The sequence below is a fragment of the Musca autumnalis genome, unplaced genomic scaffold (genome assembly GCF_047663935.1).
Source record: "Musca autumnalis isolate F117 unplaced genomic scaffold, ASM4766393v1 scaffold_1, whole genome shotgun sequence".
Classification (NCBI taxonomy): Eukaryota; Metazoa; Arthropoda; class Insecta; order Diptera; family Muscidae; genus Musca; species Musca autumnalis.
Genome location: NW_027411644.1, coordinates 60,016,580 through 60,037,818, shown reverse-complemented (window position 1 = coordinate 60,037,818; position 21,239 = coordinate 60,016,580). Strand labels below are relative to the sequence as shown.

Genomic DNA, 21,239 nt, shown 5'->3' with positions numbered 1-21,239 from the left:
GGACAGCTCACTTCAAAACAAGTGGCTGAGTTAATGTGTCCGCCAATTCAAAACTAACATCCGGAACAGTTTATAATCCGTCCGTCCTTTTTTGTTCCATTCAAAAAGAAATAATTAATGATTGAATATTAGTTTAACAACAACAACAAATAAACAAAAAAAAAACCTTAGAAGTAAAACTATATCTTCTTCTACATACACCCGAACATCTTCTTAACCCACAAACAAATACTACATTTCTTATACTTGTGCCACGAACTACGAAGAGATTACCAATGTTGCTGCTACTGCTGCATCATCGTCATCATCAACAACAACAGCAACAAAACCAACAACTTTGTCGTCAACATGACTTGAATTGTGATAAATAAAAGAGAAGTATGTGTTCTTTTTTTGTAATTTACTTCTTGAGATTTAAGACTGGCTGGTTGGATGACTGTTCTATGCAACATTCCATTCCATCCAGGCTACACAGACACTTAGTCATTCATAAACACAATGGAAAACGAGAAAAGAATCTGGTGAAGCTGTAAAAATGCCATGAGACAGCAAGTGTAAAGGAATCAAACAAAAAAATAATAAAAATAAAAAATACGAACTAGAAAATTGTTTATCCGGCTGGATTAAATTTCACTCCATTCTTTAGTAATTTTATTATTTTTTCCTGCATCCTTTTTTCTTCTTTTCATTAAATGTGTATTTTGGTTTAATGGCGGGAACAGAAGGGACCTTTAGTCACATTCTCCTCCTCCAACTCGACATTACCACCATCAATACCAGCGCCAACATCAATCTTTCTCCCATTGCCAGCAAAAAGAAGTGAGGCAGGCAGCTAAAGAAGCATGGTCTATGGCAGGAGTATAGCAATTGGCGTATTATTTTTGGCCATCGTCAGTGCTTTGTCGGCATTAATCTTCTATTTGAGTTTGGGTAAGTAAAACACACATCTTGATGGTCTCCTAGTTTTAGGGGCACTCCTTTTTTTGTTAACATTTCCACTACATACCTTCTTGTTTTCATCATTTGAAGATTTATACCTTCGACCCAACTTGTTCTCAACCACGTGTCCATGTTCGTGCGACAATTTTATTTTACGACCCGTGTTAAAAGGCCATTATCGTATTGTAAAATAATCCGCATATTTTAATAAATTTACATTTATGTTTAAAGTAGAAAATAAAGGATTGTCTCTTTAACCTGCTCCTAAAAATAGGCTATAAAATTATTTTATATTCGCACGTGAAATCAGGGATGCCAGATAAGTTTGGTAGAAAATCGGCACTTTTCGGGTGCAAAAATCGGCAAAATCGGCAAAAAATTTTCAAAATCGGCAAATTAAAAAACATTTATTTTAGTTCAAATTATCGCTTTATTTAATAAGCATAAGTTTAAAAAATAACATTTTAAGTACAACAAAACAATTAACATATCATAAAACAAGGCAAAAATTCAAAATATATATGAATATAAATGGTGTTACCATGGTATAATAAAGTAAAGGTTGGCCACAGCTAACAGCTGATTACAATTTTTTTCTTTTTATGGCCTAATCTGTCAAAAGCAGGGTTGACATTTTGTACTGTTTTTGACATTATGCAATCATAAAGGTAGATGTATCGCTGAATTGTTCCAACAAAAAACTTCTGCTGTAACACTATATCTTAAAATTGAAAACAAGGACAAAAAATGTGTATTCGCATGGCAAAATAAAACTGTTGATTTTTTTTGCTAAAAAAAATAATATTATTTTTTTTAGCAAAACTTACGAATGAACAATTTATCAAATATTGATATTAATTTTAATTTGTTCCAAAAGTATGGGAATGTAAAAATTACAATTTTTGTAAAAATTCTGCTGACATTTATCTGGAAATCGGATACCAGCAATCACGATGTCAGATTAGCCAAACTTGTCAAGTAGAAAATAAGTGAATGACATTTGTTCACTGTCATAAGTTTGGGAAGAACTTTTGCTATTTTTGGAACACTTTTCCAACAAGAATATTCTGGAGCCTAGCTAAAGAAATGTTTTTACGCTATATGGCACTTTTAACATATAAAAAGTGAAGCTTTAAGTTCCATATGTTTTTGTAATACGGGATAGCTATGCAGGAACATCTACCATTATTATTGTACCATGACATTTGACGTTTTAAGCCATGGCTGCAGGGTGGCATTTCTCAGTGATTTTCATACCTGGCCTACCTCTACTTTATTGTATCATGGGTGTTACCATATACATATGAAGTATATAAATATTTATAAGTATGTGAGATCAATATACTTTCAATTCAGTCAAGCTAAACAAAACTTATACAAATATTATCTTAAAAGGTTAACTAATAAGGTGATCGCTAGTGTATTGCAATTGTGAAATGTTGGTTTACAATTAAATTCAATTTCATTCATAAATATTTGAATTACAGTTCCGTAACAAATCATTTTTAATGACAACATCATAACAGTTGGACTTATTTAATTTTAAGTAGTCTTTAGTAAAGAGAATTCCTTCCATCGATTCCCTAGCTAATCGATTTCGACACTTGTTTTTATTTAAATTCGCTTGGCTAAAAACTCTTTCCACATTTACTGAAGAATGTGGCAAGACTAAAATATGTTTAATAAATTTGGACAAAATAGGAAATAACGGTTCAGAATTTGCACATCTTAATTCACATACTGTTTTCCAAAATTCTAGCAACTCTACTTTTTTACCTTGAAAAAATTTTTGGAAATTTAAACGTGAAAGTTCGTGTAATTCTGAGTACATGTCTTGCTTTTCGTTTATGTTTATAAAGCATTCGAATTCCTTTATAATGTCGAAAAATAAATCTTCTGCGCCCTTTATTATAAAACTTCGATTTATTGAAGCTAGGCACTTAATTTTGTTTTCAAAATCAAACAGCTTCAAAATCTGATCACAACGTTCAAAGTAAAAGTTTGTGCAGCTTTTAATTATTTACACTACCTCACATTTCGACAATTTCGTTCTTTGAACACATTTTGGTAATCAAGGAAATTCAAACTGTTTTTATAATCTGTTAAAAAAAAGTTATACCCCGTTTATATATAACCGGATTTAACAAAACGACTGGGTTTTAAATGTCAATGCCATTGCTTATATTTCAAACAAATCCTTATAAAGAAGGTTAACCCTGCAAAAAACTCTAATATAAACAGCATATTATTATTATTAATCATGGTATAAGCAAAGAGGTAGATTTAAATGGAAAAAATCTATTGAACCCTTGTTTTTCCTGAATTCCTAAAATATCAAAATAAGTAAACACAAAAGCAGCAAGTGGGTTTGTTTACAATACCAATGTTGATCATTTTATAAAAAAACACGAAAAATGAATAAAGGGCCAAGGTTTCTCCACATAATCGAGTTGTGGATATGATAAAATGTTTGTTTCAATGAAAAGCTGACAAATTTCTTCCATACAAATGTTCTAAAAACTATTTTAAAAACCATTGAATTCGATTGCTTTTAAAATTGTTTGGCATATTATTCAAACAGCACACACACATACAAAGATTGTGTATATTGTTTTGACGTTTTAGGAACAGTCGAAAGAAAAAATTTAAATTGACAGGAAGCTTTAGCTAACCTTTCTTATTAAACCATGTTATTAATCAAACTACTCTTGACGATATAGTTGTCTTTGTTATTGTATTAAATCAATGCTTGCAACCTCAATTTTCACACAAAACGCAAATTTTATGTGAACAAGTTGCCTTAACTAAAAATCGGCATTTTAGGGGTAAAAATCGTCAAATCGGCATTTCTATTTTTTTGGACTTAAAATCGGCAAATCTGGCATCACTGCGTGAAATTAGAATTTGTTTTACAAACCAAAAAAACCTATCGTCATAATCTTAACTGGAATTCAAGACACGTAGCTATTTTTTTGCCCTCTTTAAACGTTTCTAAAGAAGTAACAAATTGTTATGGTATTTAGTTAATTATATTAAAATATAATATTGGTGAGATATTGAATTGATAGAGGAGAAAATGAAAAAAGGAATTTTAGAAGAGAAAAAGATAAAAGTACGAAATAAAGTGTAGTATCACATGAGAAGACTTATTCTCTGTTCCACAACCTGTATGACGCTACTATTTTTTACTACGATAGCATTTTTTCCTCTATGTTATCGGAAAAATAGTAAAAATTGGTAGATTCTTGCAGCTCTGGAACATACCATTAGTTAAAGTCTACGAGAAGACCTTGCGCTATTCTATGGCAAGACCTTAAGCTCTTCTATGGGAAGGCCTTGTGGTCTTTACAAGGTTATATTCTGGTGTTCCTTGTGGTATTTTATGAGAGACCGGTGGTCTTTTACAGGAATACTTTGGGGTCTTTTATAGGAAGGCCTTCTGCTCTTCTTTTAGAAGTCTTCTACGGGAATACTTTGGGGACCTCTATAAGAATACCTACCACTAGTTCTATAAGAAGAGCTCGTGAGCCTCTGTAAGAAGAATTCTTGGTCTTCAACGAGAAGGCCCCATGGTCTTCTATAAGAAGTTTTCTTTAAACAGACTTCGTGGTATTCTATGAGAAGATTTTGTGGCCTTTTATGAGAAGATTTTATTGACTACTATGAGAAGACCCTGTGGTCTTCTATAAGAAAACTGTGAGATCTTCTATAAGAAGACCTTGTGGACTTCTATAAGAAGAATTTGTGGTCTTCTAACAAGAGGTACTTTTTTCAACATTTTATCATGGAAAAAATCGCGGTTTGTGAGTCGGTGGAATGGTCGGGCCCTATTTCTTCAAAATGATGCCGGTTAGGACTTCATCGTCAATGGCGACCGTTATTGCGCCGTGATAACCGACTATTTGATGTCTGAAATTGGAGCTCGTAATCTCGGCAACATTTGGTTTCAACAAAACAGCACCACTTCCCACACATCGCATCAATCAATGGATTTATTGAAAGAACACTTCGGTGAGCATGTTTTGGACAGGTCGATTGGACACCAAGATCGTCTCATATCACTCCGTTAAAATTTTTCCTGTGAGAATATTTAAAGTCAAAATTGTATGCTGATAAAGTCGCTTCGTTTCTGGTCTTGAGAGAAAACATCAGACGTTCTATTCGCCAGTTACCAGTCGAAAAGCATGAACGAGTCATTGAAAATTGAACTCAACGGATGAACCGCCTGAGACGTAGCCTCGGCCAATATTTGTTAGACATAATCTGCAAAAAATAAATGCCATAGAATGTTCTTTCAAATGATAATAAACATTCCCCATTCAATTAGATTTTTCAGTGTTTTTTTCTTTAAAGAAAGTAGGAACCCCTAAATAGATCACCCTTTATAAGACTTTTTGAGATTCTATAATTAGGTCTTCTATCAGAAGATATTGTGGTTTTCTAAGAAAAGCCCGCCAGTTCTACTATAAGAAGACCCTTAGGTCTAATAGATTTTGTGGTCTTCCATGAAAAGAATTTTCAATGGTATGCACACCCGCCTTGCACACATAAGGTCGGCAACATCAAAACACTTTTCAACGGTGGCAAAATACCCCTCAGTAATGTTGGCGACATTTCCTGAGTATTTCAGCCATGTAAAACTTCTCTACAAAAGTGGTGTCTTAGACACGCCGTTCGGACTCGGCGATAAACTGTAGGTCCCATATCATTGAGCTAATATGAATCGGGGTGCACTCATTGATATGAGAGAAGTCTCCCTTGTCCCTTATGGGATGTTTGCGGAACAATTATTATTATGAAAAGAATTTGTAGTAATCTATGAGAATACAATGTGGTGTTATATAAGAAGATCATGTGGTCTTCTGTCAGAAGACTTTGCGGGTTTCTATAAGAAGACCTTGCGGTGTTCTATAAGAAGATATTGTCGTCTTCTATAAGTAAATCTTGTAGACATTTATAAAAAGACCTTCTGATCCTCCGTAAAAAGGCCTTGTGGCCTTCTATGAGAAGACCATGTGTTCATCTATGAGAAGACCTTGTGTTCCTCTATGAGAAGACCTTGTGGTCTTCTATGAGAAAATCTTGTGGTCTTCTATAAGAAGAGATTGTGGTGGTTATAGAGCCGGAGCGCTTTTTAAATAAATCTCAATTCATGTTGACATTTTTAGGGGGTTTTTAGGTTTTCACGATGTTGCCTGAAAACCGCAAATTCTATCGAAATGGGACTAAAGAAAATGTTGTAGCTATGAAAATTCTCTACATGATTAACTTTCATGATAATTTCGTAGGTTTTACCGTTATTGAGATATATAAGTGCAAATTGGGACAATGCATTGACTGTATCGCCTCCTTATAAAACAATGTCATGACTGCAATTTCCCAGCTTAAACTTCTATATCTCGAAAATGGTATAACCAAGGAACAAATTACAAAACCCAATATTGTAGAGAATTTTCACAGCTAAAAGATTCTCTCTAGTCACATTTCGATAAGACTTACCGTTTCAAGCAAACCGTGAAAACCCTTCCAAAAAAGCTAAAAATGTTACATGAACATCTATATATCTCAAATATGGTAAAACCTATGAATAAATCATTACGGTCAATCCTCCAGAGAATTTTCACAGCTACAACATTTTCTTTGGCCCCATTTCGATAGGACTTGCGGTTTCGAAGCAAAATCGCGAAAACTTAAAATAAACCAAAAAATGTGAATTTTGACCGCGATTTATTAAAAAATGCCTCCAGCGAATTTTTCTTGTTTTTGCTGTTTCAAAATCCGCAAAAACTTCCCAGGTGTAAGCGGTTTTCACTTAAAGTTATTTAAGGCGCACCATGTATGAACTTGTTTTATAAGGTACCAATACAGTCAATGCATTGTTCCAATTTGAACTTCTATATCTCAATAACGGTAAAACCTACGAAATTATCATAAAGGTCAATCTTGTAGAGAAGTTTCATAGCTACAACATTTTCCTTAGTCCCATTTCGATAGGACTAGTGGTTTCCAAGCATAATCGTGAAAACCTAAAAACCCCCTAAAAATGTCAACTTGTCATCTATGAACATCGTAGTTTCAGAATCCGCAAAAACTTCCCAGGTTTAAGCAAAGTTGCTTCAAGAGCACCGTGCATGCAGCCTGCTGAACAAAATTCAAAACAATCCGAGATGAGTTCCTAACATTCACTTTTTCCGAATTTTGTTTGGAAGATATCCGAAGGAGTTGATATAGTCCACATTCGAACCTTAGTCCGAATTCACACGTTCAATGTTAATGGGAAAGAAAATTGAGAATATGGGCGAGGGAGTAGAGGAGAATAAAAGGGGTACACACATACGTGTACTCGCAAATTCTGTTTTCTTTCTTTATTCTTTGCAGATTTTTGCACTTTCTTTCATTTTATTTTCTCCGCCGGCAAACAAACAACAACACATATTTTAATTTATTTATTTTAATTTTATTTAATTTATTTTAATTCGAATTAAATACTTTTGTGATGAAAAAAAAAAATAAAAATGAACAAAAAAACAAGTAAAAAAGTATCAGTCAGCTTGGCTGACAGAGATATACCCTCAAAACAATTTTTTCCATACGGGGGTTTTTACACTCTTCGGGCTGTTTGCTCAAGAAGTATGGACTTACCACTGAAAAAACGTTTACCATCGTAATTGAGGCAGCGAATGCATGTTTCTTCAAGAAAAATCAAAGTGATTCGATTGCAGGTCTTAAAGTGAACTTATCCGAAATTTTGTGTATGAGGTACCGGATGGAGTGAACAAATATAGTCCATATTTGAGCCTGATCTATATCTGGTAGATATATTAGGATGCGTAAAGGATGGACCAATTCGGTCATTCCCTTCAAAAGCTACCGTACGAACAATTTTTCCGAAAATGTTTGAACTTTTGTGGGGGAGGTACCTGAAGGAGTGGACCGATATAACCCATCTTCGAACTTAAACTAAGTTTGGACAAAATATTACGAAAGCCAAATTTTGGATCGAATCGGTTGATCCGTTCGAGAGTTATCGTGCGCTCCAGCCAGCCAGACGGACGGACATGGCTAGATCGACTCTAAATTGTCTGAAACACATTTCGTTCAAACATACTTCAGGTCTAAAACCATTATTTCGATGAGGCACATTTTGCCCGTATGAAAGTGTATATACCCTCGTTAGCATAAATGCTGAGGGTATAAAAAGACTTTATTAACTTCTGTGAGAAGAGCTTGATGTTTCCTATGAGAAGGCCTTGTGGCGTTCTATGAGAAGACCTGGTAGCCTTCTATAAGAAGGTCTTGTGTTGTTCTGTAAAAAGACCCTAAGATTTTCTATGATAAGTACTGCTGATCTTCTAGGAGAAGACCTAGGTGTCTTCTATGAAAATACCTTGTAGACATCTATAAGAAAACCTCGTCAACTTCAATGAAAAGTTATTGTGTTCTTCTAAGGGAAGACCTTGCGGTCTGCTATGGAAAAACGTAATTGACTTTTGTGAAAAGCTTTGTGATATTCAATGAGAAGACTTTGTGGTCTTCTAGTAGAAGACTTGTAAATCCTTTACTAAAACAGTTTAGTGGTCTTTTTATTGGTATTTTTATTCTATGGGACCCTTTGTAAAAGTAAGGGGTCTTTAGAAGTCTTCTTAAGCACCCTTTCTTAAAAAATATTTGCCTAAAACAGTCTTTCTTTGTCCACATATGTTTATAGAAATCTCTCCTTAAGAATCCCTCGTCGCCCATTAAGAAAAGTTTAGCTTCTTATATTTTTAGTTTTATTTTTTAAAATATTCTACTAACCCCCCCCCCCCCAAAAGAACTCAAAAATTCCAATAAATTCAATTTAATGTCAAAAAATTGCTAAACATATTGGTCAGAACTTTAATAAAATTCTCACAAAATAAAAATCAATTTCGAACCGGAAGTCATTTAGGCGACCATTAATTTCCTTAAGTACAAAAATCCAGACCAATTTCATAACGAAGGCAGGCACCCACAAAAAAAGCGAAGTGTCAACAAGAAAATGGCCTTGAATTTTTGATCATTGGGGAATTGAATGTTTGCGGCAAACAAACATTTCGCAGAATAGTTTGGAATCCCAATTAGATACCAAAGGCAGAAAAAGGCAAACACAAATTATATTTTTATTGTTGTTTATACACTTGTACGAATATGTGTCTGAGGATGTGTCTGGCTTGTATTAATAGTTTATTATGGCCAAGAAACCCAAACGTTAACACACTTTTACACACACATAAATTGCCATATATTTGTTGTTAAGACTACTAATGCTGTTATCATGAATAGCCCACAAAAAAAATAAACCTCTATTTGATTTCAAATTCACTTAATAGAGTTCTCTAACTGAGAGTTAGGGAGAGAGAGAGAGAGAGAGAGAGAGAGAGGAAGGAGAAACGTTAGCTACAAATAAATGAATGAATGGACCTTAGCTGGCCATAATAAGTTGGCCACTTCAGTCAATTGTTAAGTAAGTGTTGCCCCCCCCCTTCATTTGTTTTTGTTTCCCCCTTGGTCCGGAGTGGTTTCGAATTGTAACTGCAAATAAAGTTATTTGGAAGAGTGGGGGCTAAGGACAGTTGTAGGACCTCTTTGTGGTCTATTTAATTGCAATTTATGTTCATTTGTATTTGTTGTTGCTGCTACTTGTGCTTTGAGTTGATCATTAACCATTGGCCTTTTTGTCTTCTCAGTCGAGAAACGACGATAATAGACAGAATCACTTCTTCTTTGGCTAAGGCCAACAACAAATGTGTGGTTGACATTTATTTTTGCCTTGTTGCTGGCCTTTCCTCTACTAGCCTTGAGGCCATTTAATGTGGTAAATTATGCTTGGCTGTTATCTTTGTTGTAAGCAACGTTGTCGTTGTTGTCGCTGTTGCTGTCTTCCACATTTCGTCGTAACTGCTGCTTAAGAAACTGCCAAGTAAGTCATTACAGATTATCCCCTGAAATGTGGTGATAATTCCTAATGAGTTCCAAAAACACCTGCTTTTGCAAATCTCCTTTTTCTGCTTAATTTATTTAAATTAAAATTTGTGTAACAAAACAACAACAAAAATGGCATAGGATTAAGTAACTTAAGTAGGTATATTGGTCGCTTGGAGGTGGTAAACGAGATTGGATAAGTAGTTTACAAAATTAAAATGAAATAAATAAGAACCAGGAGCACAAATCTTTTCAATAACAAGTAAGAAAGTATCAGTCACCGGTGCTGACAGAGATATACCCTCAGCCGCTGACAAAAAAAAAAAACAAAAAACAAGTGGGCAAAGGTTATAGTCGGGACGGACCCCTGTGCATACGATGAGATGGTTTTGTTTCATTATCAAGATCTCTCCTTGGAATGTGTTCAACAAAAGCAGACATGGAAATGAAATTCCATAAATTGGAAATTGGGATATTCCAGTGTCTTTTTCATTATTAGAAGAATTTTACCAATTTTGGTACCGCAATTCGGAACATTTTAAAGCTCAAAATGTCTTCATTGTTGCAACGCATCCAATCAAAGCTGAGATACTCGTCAGTACAATTCAAATAAAAAATGGGAACCTATTTTGCATCATAATAAAGGTGATATTTTCCTCTTTCAATGACTGGCTTTCCTTTTGGAGATACTCGCATAAGAAAAAAACTTTGAATTTTTGTCCACATAAGTTTTTTGCCCATTCCGACTCTTGAATATTATCCGACCATCACCAAACTGTATGCTTCTATAGGTTAGGTTAGGTTGAGAAGAGGGGTTATTCAAGATCACCACATGTCCTTAAGAAAAAAGGGCATACACTTAAGCCAGAAGAGGCCTGTTGTGCGCTCTAATTTTATGTGTTCTGGAAGTTGTTGTTAGTTTAGGAGTTCCGTCACATTGACGTAGTCCCTCAAGTTTTTGAACCCGATGTCCTTGATATGGTCGAGTCCTGTAATTATGTCGTTTCCCATTAGTTGAGTTCTCAAGTTTGTGAAAGCCTGGCAGTGGCAGAGATAGTGTTCCAACGTTTCGTTGTCCTCGCCACATGCCCTGCATTCACTATTCTCTGCACAGCCTATCCTGTGCAGATGCGCTTGTAGTCCTGGATGCCCTGTGAGGACACCGATCAGTCTACTGATGTCCTTTTTACTCATCACTAGGAGGTCACTTGCTTTGTCCTGGTCTGGGTTTCCCCATAGGGTTTTTGTAGTTTTTCCCTTTTCCTGGTTATTCCATAGGGATACATGAGCATTCTTTGCCCAAGCTTTTAGTTCTATACGCGCCGCCTTTAAAGGTTTGGCATTGTCTAGACTTACTGTAGGTAGCTCCCTGGCTTGTTTTGCTAAGGAGTTTGCTACTTCGTTTCCCAGGACACATAGGTAATCCCTATGTGTCCTGGTACCCATATAATGTTTACCGAGCCATAATGGGAATAGTCGTTAATTGAATTTTTACACTCTAAGACAGTTTTCGATATTGTTGCCTTACTTGTTATAGCTCTAATAGCTGCTTTACTATCCGTCAGAATGTTAACTGTGAGTGGCCTTGTATTTGTTTTAAACCAGTTCAGACATTCTGTGATCGCTCGGATTTCGGCCTGGAGGATCGTGTTATGATCCGGCAGACGAAGGGAGATCCTCGTTTCCGTGTCTACGATATAAAGACCCAGTCCCGTTCTCCCCCCTAACACAGCCCCGTCCGTAAACCCGCAGCTTCCAGCGGGAATCTGTGCAAGGGTTCCATCGATCCACATATCTCTGTCCGGTATTAGAACTTCACACAGAGCTACTTCACTCGATTCTGGTATCCGGTCCGATACTATTTGATTTATAGATTTACCCGTTGTGAACCGTAATATGCATTGGTGGTATGTTTGGTGGTCTCTTTCGATCCACTCGCTCATCGCTTTCAGTCTTATAGCGCGATGGCTGCTTCATACCCTACCTGTATTTCTATCGGGTGGACAAATAGAATTGTCTCTAAAGCCCTAGTTGGTGTAGTCCTCATCGCCCCGCTAATGCCTAGGCAACACATTCTTTGGACTTTTTGCAATGTTTCCACATTGTACTTTTTATCCATAGCTGTCCACCATACAACAGATGCGTAAGTAAGAATCGGTCTTATTACGCTTCTGTATAGCCAGTGTATCATTCTAGGATTAAAACCCCATTTTGAGCCTATAGCCCTTCTACAAGTTGACCAACATCTGTGTGCTTTGGCAGCCCTTTCCTGAATTTGGTCTTTCCATTTAAGTTTCCTATCTAGATTTACCCCCAGATATTTAACTGTTGGAGATATAGTTATTGTCTTATTCAGGAAAACCGGTTCCTCGACGGAGCCCAATTTCGTTTTCCTAGTGAAAAGACATAACTCTGTTTTTTCCGGGTTAACATTAAGACCTCTTGGTCTAGCCCAGTTGTAAGCTATATTTAGAGCCTCTTCGGCTCTCCTGCAAAGTAGATTTGGATTCTTTCCCCTTAGAAGTATTATAACGTCGTCTGCATAACAGACGGGTTCAAATCCTTTCTTGGTTAAGGACCTTAGTAGATTATTTATGGTAGTGACCCACAGGAGCGGCGATAAAATCCCCCCCTGTGGCGTTCTCTGCCCTACTTTGTCTCTTCTTGTTACGTCATGTAGCGCGCAGCTTATCCATCTGTTCCTTAGCACGTCGTCTATCCAGTTCCTCAGCGTTCTGTCTACACGAAATTCGTCTAAGGAGTGGATCAGCGTTTCCGTGCTGACGTTGTTGAAAGCACCTTCTATGTCGATGCAATCTGCGAGTGTGTACATCTTCATTTCGAAGGTCCTCTCTATGTGGTGTACTACCTCATGTAATGCGGTTTCCATTGATCTACCTTTCACGTATGCATGTTGTTTATATTTCAACATGTCGTTGGGGATTTTGCTCTTGATCATGGTATCGACTGTCCGTTCCATTGTCTTGAGTAAAAAAGATGTTAAACTTATCGGGCGATAAGATTTGGTACTGCGTAACTTGCCTTACCTGGTTTGGGTATAAAAACCACCCGTGCCTCCTGCCAGGCTATGGGAGTATACGCAAATTTTAAGCACGCGTTGAAAATTTTGACCAGCTTGGACGAAATGTAGTCCACTTCCCTTTGAAGTAGGGCCGGGAAGATCTGGTCAAGTCCTGCTGCGTTGTTCGGTGAGAAGCTCATTATGGCTTGCTTAACCATAGAGCTGTCTATTTTTGGTACTTCTTCTGATGTGTGGACATTTTCCGTCAAAAGCACTGTATGGGCCGCAGTGTTTGAAGGAAAGTGTGTTCTCATCAGAAGGCCTAAGGTTTCTTCGCTTGTTTCCATCTTCCTTCCCATTTCATCAACCATTAGCTCGGCTTGTGTATGGGTTTTGGATAGAAACTTTTTAATTTTTGATACGTCGTTTACGCTATCTACCTGTTCGCAGAAAAGTTTCCAGGAGTTGCGTTTGGCGTTCCTTGTCAGTTTGTTGTATTCTTTTAGTTTTGATTTGTAGTTGTCCCAGAATACAGCTAATTTTTTTCGTTTTGCCCTATTGTAAAGTCTATGGACCTCTTTGCCTTTGTTACGAATTTCCCCTGTCATCCAGGGGTTTTCGTAGGCAGACTTCCTTTCTCGTAGGGGACAACTATCCTCGAAAGACTTTACCAGGGCTTCGGCTAATTTGTTGACTTTACTGTCAATGTCCTCTTTACTTAGGCATTCCTCATCTTCTCCTTGCCCTAGTCTGTACCTTAATTTAATTCCGAACTTGGTCCAGTTTGTTTTGGATTTGTTACGGAATGTTATCGGGTTTGGCGGTGGCCTTGATATTTTGAACCTAATATACCTGTGGTCAGAGAAGGAGTGGTCATCTGAGACCCTCCAGTCATGTACCGCGTTTATTAGGTTTTCTATATCTATATCTAGTACTTCCTCCCTAATTCTGTTAACAAAAGTAGGTTTATTTCCTACGTTAAGAGTTATTAGGTCGTTAGTATTCAAATAATCTAGAAGGGCTTGACCCCTTTTGTTAGTGTTAGTACTACCCCACGAAATGTGGTGTGAGTTAGCATCGCTACCTACTAGTACTTCGTTACCTGTTTGCTTGATTTTCCTCACCAGCTGCCGCAATTCCGACGTAGGTGGTAATGTCGGGGAGTCGAACGGTAGGTATATAGACGCTAGGTATATATTACCATTCCCTTGCTTCTATAACCTATCAAAATTGCGACGTGTAGCGTGATTTAAAAAAGATGGAAAAATCTCACTAGAAAGAAGGGCGGTTGGATTCTTGCCGTGAGCCTCGAAAATATTTCAGTAATGGAAATATTTTCCTCAAGATTCATCCACCAAGAAATATATAAATTGAAAAAAGGAAAAGAAAATGCAATATTTTAGAAGTTTTGAATAAGAACAGTAATGGTTCTTCTTTATTGAATTCAGTGAAACAGGACGACTTCTTACCAAGGACAACAGTACTGGTTGATGCTCAGTTAACAAGCGATTTATTGAAAGAAAATTACAAAGAAATTCATAGCGAGAGAACGAGAGCGTACATGGCACAATTCTGAGTGAAACTAGAGATGCTTAATGCAAACATTTCAGCATGTAGGAAAATGAAAGTTAGGGTTGCCGGTTGGGAAAATCCGGCGTGAACATCCCGGGCCCCTTGCAGTATCACTGAAATAAAATATGCTGTAATTGTACCGTGTACTCTCTTGATGCTCCCAATGCGTAATAAATAAATGAAACAATAAATTATTAGAATTTTGAACTTAAAACTAATCAAATTAAAGTAAATATATTCTGACATGGCGATGACAGCTCTTTCTGGAAATGTTGAAGATGTAGGTACCTGGATAGGATGTTTGTGCTTTGTAGGGAGAAAAATACAATAGTGCTTACGGCGCATTGGATGAAGTGATAGTATTTTGGAATAGAATTTCGAATTTGTACCTCGGAATGAGTACAAATGTATATAGAATGGATAGTGGAAAGATAATTTTGAAGTTGTACTCCTGAAGTAGTACAACAGTATGGAAAATCTGTCTCGAAAATATAATTCTGGAGTTGTACATTGGAAGTAGTACACCAATAAGGAAGAAGGAAACTTGCATGTGGATGGAATTGATGCATGAATCATTTCAGGAACGGACAGTGTTTCCACTGGAGCAACACTTACATTGGAATAACCCAGGTGAGTGGATACGGACGTACCTGTAGCTATTCGCTTATAGAAAGCAATGATGAAAGATGTTCTTGGAACTTGAAAAAGCCGACAACCTGGCCATCATTGTATGGAGAGTAACGGCTAGGGTTACAAATCTTGACCCATATCTGGAGCCAGATGATGTACATGGAATGAAAATCTAGCTGATGGTAACACAGCAGTAAGTGCTTCGAATCGGATTGCAGCTTCGTCCGAATGTGTACTAAAAAGTACATCACGCAGAATCTTGCTTGGACCAGGATATAGGAATGGAACATTATCAGCTAGTTTATGGGAAATCCGAATAGCCCAGTACGAGTTACAAACGACAAGCAATGTGCCAGTTTGTAATTGAAAGTCATGACTTATTCCACCTGGGTGGTTGCTATAAAGAATTTTCTGGTATGGAGTATGTTTGGAATGACGAATGTTGGGTATACGGATAAGGATTTCGCCTCGGATGAACCTTAATTTTGGAGGAGAGTATGAAAATATTGAATCCCACAATAGACTCAAATTTGGAGTCTGATTGCCGAAATGGAACAAATACAAATTGGAAAACAGTCGGAATGTATTTAATGGAATATTCGCATTAGTGGCGAATGTCATTATGGAGTAATTGCTATTCGAGCACAAATGCTGAAACGGAAATGTCTCATTAAATGGAATAGATTCTGGAATCAGTTTATCATATTCTGTATAATGCAGAATATGAAACTTATCTTTGGAATAGATGAATACTGGATCGTATTTAGAATACCCACGAATTGAAAGTTTATCTTTTAAACCAATGAATTTGGATATATGTCTATTATACTCCATAAAGCCAGCAAAATTCATGTTCTGGAACATAATAATGAATGAACGAAGATACCTCTCGGAAGTGGGGGACTTCTCTGGATTGGAAGCATGGAGTACAGGAATTAGATGAGTAACGCCGGAAGGAAACTCATCCTGGAATGAAAGAATTGGTGTACCAGGAGACCTCTCGGAAATGAAGGGCTACTCTGGATTGGAACCATGAAGTGAAAGAACTGGATGAGTAACATTAGAAGGAAACTCATCATGTCATGGAAGAATGGATGTATCAGGAAGCGTCTCGAAAATGAAGGGCTCCTTTGGATAGGAATCAATAAATGCAGGAACTGGAAAAGTAACACCGGAATAAAAATCATTCAACAAATCAGTACCTACAAGAGCACATTCGGAATTTGGAATATGTGCTTAAATGTCTTCACTGAAGCATGTGGACTGTATGGAAGAACATGGAGTGGAGTTGACATTCAAATCAGGTTTGGGAGTTGTGGTAGGTGACTGAGTCGGTGAATGAGTGTTACCAGAACCATGATGTCGCTTTTGACAATGGACACATGTATTTTTGGATGGACAATTTCTCAAACGATGGGTTTTGGAGAAACAGTTGCAGCAGAGACTAAATTGTTTAATCTTTGTCGAACGCTGTTGTGGACTCATAGAAATGAATAAGGGACACTTTCGGATTGAGTGCAATGATGACGAACAAAGTCGACATTCTGGAACAGAACATTTACTTTGAATAGGAAGCGAAATATTTGGAGTAACTTTTTTTGAAGAGATGCATGGATTCTGGAAATCGCTCATATGTTGATTCAATACCGCCAAATTCAGAACTGCCTCAGCTATATATCCCACTATAGCTGAGGCAGTTCGGAATTTCTCGTGAAGTCTATTTAACTTCAGAGAATTATCAGACCTCGTATCTTTATGTTCTTGAACACATTTGTCGAAGGCGGATTTTATATCAGCCCATGTGGATTCCAACTCAGTTATGTGAATTTTAAGTAGCTGTACTTGTTAAGTGGAATAATGCCACAATTCACTCCAGAAGTAAACTGTTCAAGACGACTAATGGAACTTAGGAATTTATGAAACGCCATCTTTTTTGGAAACAGTAGGAGGATGGATACCCGATGGAAAGACTTTAGAAACAATTTAGAACAGCACCCGCCGATGGGAATAAGAAAACGGGATCTCTTTTGCTTACAAGGAAACAAATGGAACGATAGTATTTGTTGTTGTTTGTTGATCTACCATAAAAATTCAGTAGATTTGCAAACTAGTATGAAATGAACGCACTGTCTTCAGATAGGACAAATGAACTGTAAGGTGTCACTTGATGACAAAGAATAACTTGAATATACGAAACTTTTAATATTTAAGAATTAAATTCTTAATGGAAATTTACATCGTCAATGCCACGGCAGCGGGTTCTTACGTACCGGATTGACCCGAAACCAAAAGTGTTTCGGCCAGCGGCTGCCAACCCAGCATTATATGCTGCTACAACAACAACAACGTTACATCGTTCTAAAGGTGATATCTTCTGCTTTCATTGTCAGATTTTGCTTCTGGTATATCCCTAATAGAAGCTGAGATATTCGCTTTGGAAAAAAACTTGACTTGTTCTCCAAATAAGTTTTTTTGTCCATTGCGACCCCTAAATATTATCCGACCATCACCAAAATCAATACAAGGTTTAGATGGACAGACGGACACACGTAGCCAGATCGACACCGCTCGTCGAGACATTCATTTTGGTATATATAAGTATGGGTCTACGATCATTATTTCGATGCGCTACAAACTTTTTGGCCAAAAACCAACTTATAATACTCTCCCTACATAGTGGCGTAGGGCATAAAAATAACTCTTGAGGTATTCTATAGTCAGAAGACCTCTTGAAGTCTTTTATAGACAGAAGACCTTTTGAGTACTTCTATAGACTTATTGCTCTTGATTACTCTTTAAAGATCTTCTATTTGAAGATTTGGTGGTTACGTATCGGAATGTATTAGAGAAGAGTTTCCGGTCTCATACTGATCCGAAGTACGGATTGAACTTGTCCAATTATGTTTTTGTACGAATTTTAATTTCGTCATACAGTTGGTCTATAAAACTGGTCTTCAGTGGAGAAGAGAGAAGATCCTCTACAGATCATCTACATATGGACAAAACACCTTCGGCAGGCCATCTATGATTGAATCCTTCTGTGGATCTTCTATGAAAGAAGACCTTGTAAAGGTCTGCTATATAGAGAAGACGTCCTTCAAAAAACACCTTATATATTAACAAAAAATAACTTCCAATATGTTTTCCAATTCGGCACAGGAATATCAATATTCCGACCCATGGTTAGATAGTGCAAATTTGCTAATAATCTTAAAATTCGATATTAAATGGAAAAACTCCGAATTCTTATCAGTTTATGGTCATCGTTGAATCTTTTATTTTTGAAATTTCACAGATTCCCCCGCATTCTTTCTTATTAAATTATTTAGATATGTTGGAAATTTTAATTTTTATTGTCGTGGTCTTTTATTGTTGTGGTCTTTTCTTTTTGTGTCTTTCAGGTCCCTGTCCCAGTGGCACATTCGCCTGCGACAATGGAACATTGTGTGTGCCGCAACGGCAAATCTGTGACCATCGTCCCGATTGTATCGATGGCAGTGATGAGCATCCCGTTGAGTGTGGAATGCTCTATGGTAGCAAACAAATGACCGGTAAAATTGTTCTCAATGCCATTGAGAAGAGACGTCAGAAGTTGCAAAAGCATCAGCAGCAGCAACAACAACATTCAGTCTCCTTAAATGTGGGCGATAATGTGACGATGGCCGCAACGACAACCACAGCAACGACAAAGGTAACAGCAACGACGTACGCTGGGTCCATGGTAAAGGATTTGAAAGACAAAAAAATTCAACAACAACAACAAATGACAAAATACAACAATGACCAGCGACGTCGTAATATCACTGCCATTTGTGGTAAGTAAGTATGATGATGGACCATGTCTCTATTTGCAGCAGCCTCAGCCTAGCTGTTGTGACAATTATTGCCGCATAATGCAGGGTTAGGTTATGATTTTAATTAAAATTTAAGTATGGAAAACAATAAGAAGAAGAGAAGTAATTTTGTCTCTGGAATTCTGAGTTCTAGATGAGTTTAAAACAGTGCCGTTCTTTAGTTTTGTTGAGGTTACGAAGTTTTTCCGCAAATCACACACACACGACCCGAACGCAAAGAAAGAGCTGGCAAGAGAGAGCAAATATTTTGATTTGCTTTTGTTTTGTAGATTGCGGTGCATACATACTTACTAACACACTGTCAAACATTGCCAATGTTTTTAATACATTCACATTGTTGTGTGCTCTCTTCTTGGTCGGCACTGGTTTAAAAATATACTGAGTTAAGGTACATTGTGGCGTATGCGTCTTGCCATCACTTATACGTTAGGAGGTAGGGAAATAATTAATATTAATGCTTATTGTCGGAAGTCCCAGTAATAGATGCGTTGAGACATAGAGTGGGCAAGGACAGGGGAAGATATTGAAAACTCTTTTAAATCGAATTAAAACAACGGTATAAGGAATTTTGGCAAAATGACCTCTTAGGTTGTAGGTTACATGAAGACAGAAGATTTACAAGACTAAGAAAAAGCCTGCAGACGTTCTACCTTGGTCGAAATGGGCTCCATCGGCTTGGCGATGGCTGAAGGTCAGTATTCAAAACGATTCATCTTGGTCTTCGCTGTGCTCCAATGAGAGTTCATTTGTGAAACCCTTCTAGAAAAATAAGCGTTAAAATGGCCTCAGATTCCGCTTAATTGTAAACAATTTCAAGAGTTTTTTTGAGTATCCTTTTAATATATATGGAACAATTAGTTTCCTTTCGTTTATGAAGAAGAGTGAATAAATACCATGGGGGCTACATCAAAACTTCGACCTATACCGTCAAATTTCTGGCGGAAAGTTTTTAGACTTAAATAAGACTAAATATCAAACTTCCCATATTTCGTTAAGATAATGTGGCTAAAACCTTCAAAATACCAAAAATCAAGAGATACGTTTCTATAGGGGATATAGGAAGACGTGGACCCATACGATAATTCTCTTCTGGAATATTTTATAACTCCATGGAAGATTAAATAACAAATGTCAGTCATTTCGGTGGGATATTGACGTCACAACCCTCAGAATTACGAAAATCGGAAGGTACCGTTCTATAGTGGCTATATCGAAACGTGAACCTATACCGACGAATTTCAGTCGGAAAGTTTTTTACCTCCAAAGTAGACTAAATAGCAAATTTTAGACATTTGGGTGGCTGATTTTCAATGTTTTCAAGGTTGTGGCCACAAACCTTCAAAATACCGAAAATCGGGATGTACCGTTCTGTAAGGGCAATATGAAGTTTTGTACCCCCAACGAAAACTAAATACCAAATTCTAGCCATTTTGGTGGAATGTTAAGGCCACAACCTTCAAAATATCGAAAATTGGAATGTACCTTTCTATGGAGCTATATGAAGGCGTGGACCTATACAGACAAATTTAGAGGGGAAAAGTTGAATACCCCCAACGAAAACTAAAAACAAAATTTCAGCCATTTCGATTGCATATTGTGGTCACAACCTTCAAAATACCGGAAATGCGGAGGTACCGTTCCATGGGGGCCATATGAAGGCGTGGACCTATACCGACAAAATTATGGGGGAAAGTTTTATACCCCGAACGAAGACTAAGCAGCAAATTTCAGCCATTTCGAAGGAATATTGAGGCCACAACCTTCGAAATACCGAAAATCGGGAAGTATTGTTCTATCGGCGGCTATATGAAGGCGTGGACCTATACCGACAAATTTTATATGGAAAGTTTTATACCCCAAATGAAGACAAAATACCAAATTTCAACAGTTTCGGTGGAATATTGATGCCACAAACTTCAAAATACCGGAAATCCGGAGGTACCATTCTATGGGGGTTATATAAAGGCGTGGACCTATAACGACAAATTTCTTATGGAAAGTTTTATACTCCCAACAGAGACTAAATACCAAATATCAGCCATTTCGGTGGGATATTGAGGCTAAAACATTCAAACTACGGAAAATCGGGAGTTATCGTTCTATTGGGGGCTATAAAAAGACGTGGACCTATACTAACAAATTTCAGGTGGAAAGTTTTTACCTCCAAAAAAAGACTAAATGCCAAATTTCAGCCATTTCGGTGGGATATTGAGACCACAACCTTCAAAATACCCGAAATCGGGAGGTACCGTTCCATGGGGGCGGAAAGTTTTATATCC

The 21,239-nt window shown here is 37.1% G+C and overlaps 1 protein-coding gene across 1 annotated transcript in view; it reads left to right on the top strand.

Moving 5' to 3' along the window:
* The first annotated feature begins 646 nt into the window (after positions 1-646).
* The window catches only part of Lgr3 (Leucine-rich repeat-containing G protein-coupled receptor 3), a 104,705-nt gene continuing 84,112 nt past the window's right edge, over positions 647-21,239 (top strand). The window contains exons 1-2 of the mRNA XM_073975930.1: positions 647-930; positions 18,508-18,797. Coding sequence (XP_073832031.1) covers positions 843-930; positions 18,508-18,797 — 378 coding nt within the window. The 5' untranslated portion in view covers positions 647-842. The remainder of the gene's footprint in view (positions 931-18,507; positions 18,798-21,239) is intronic.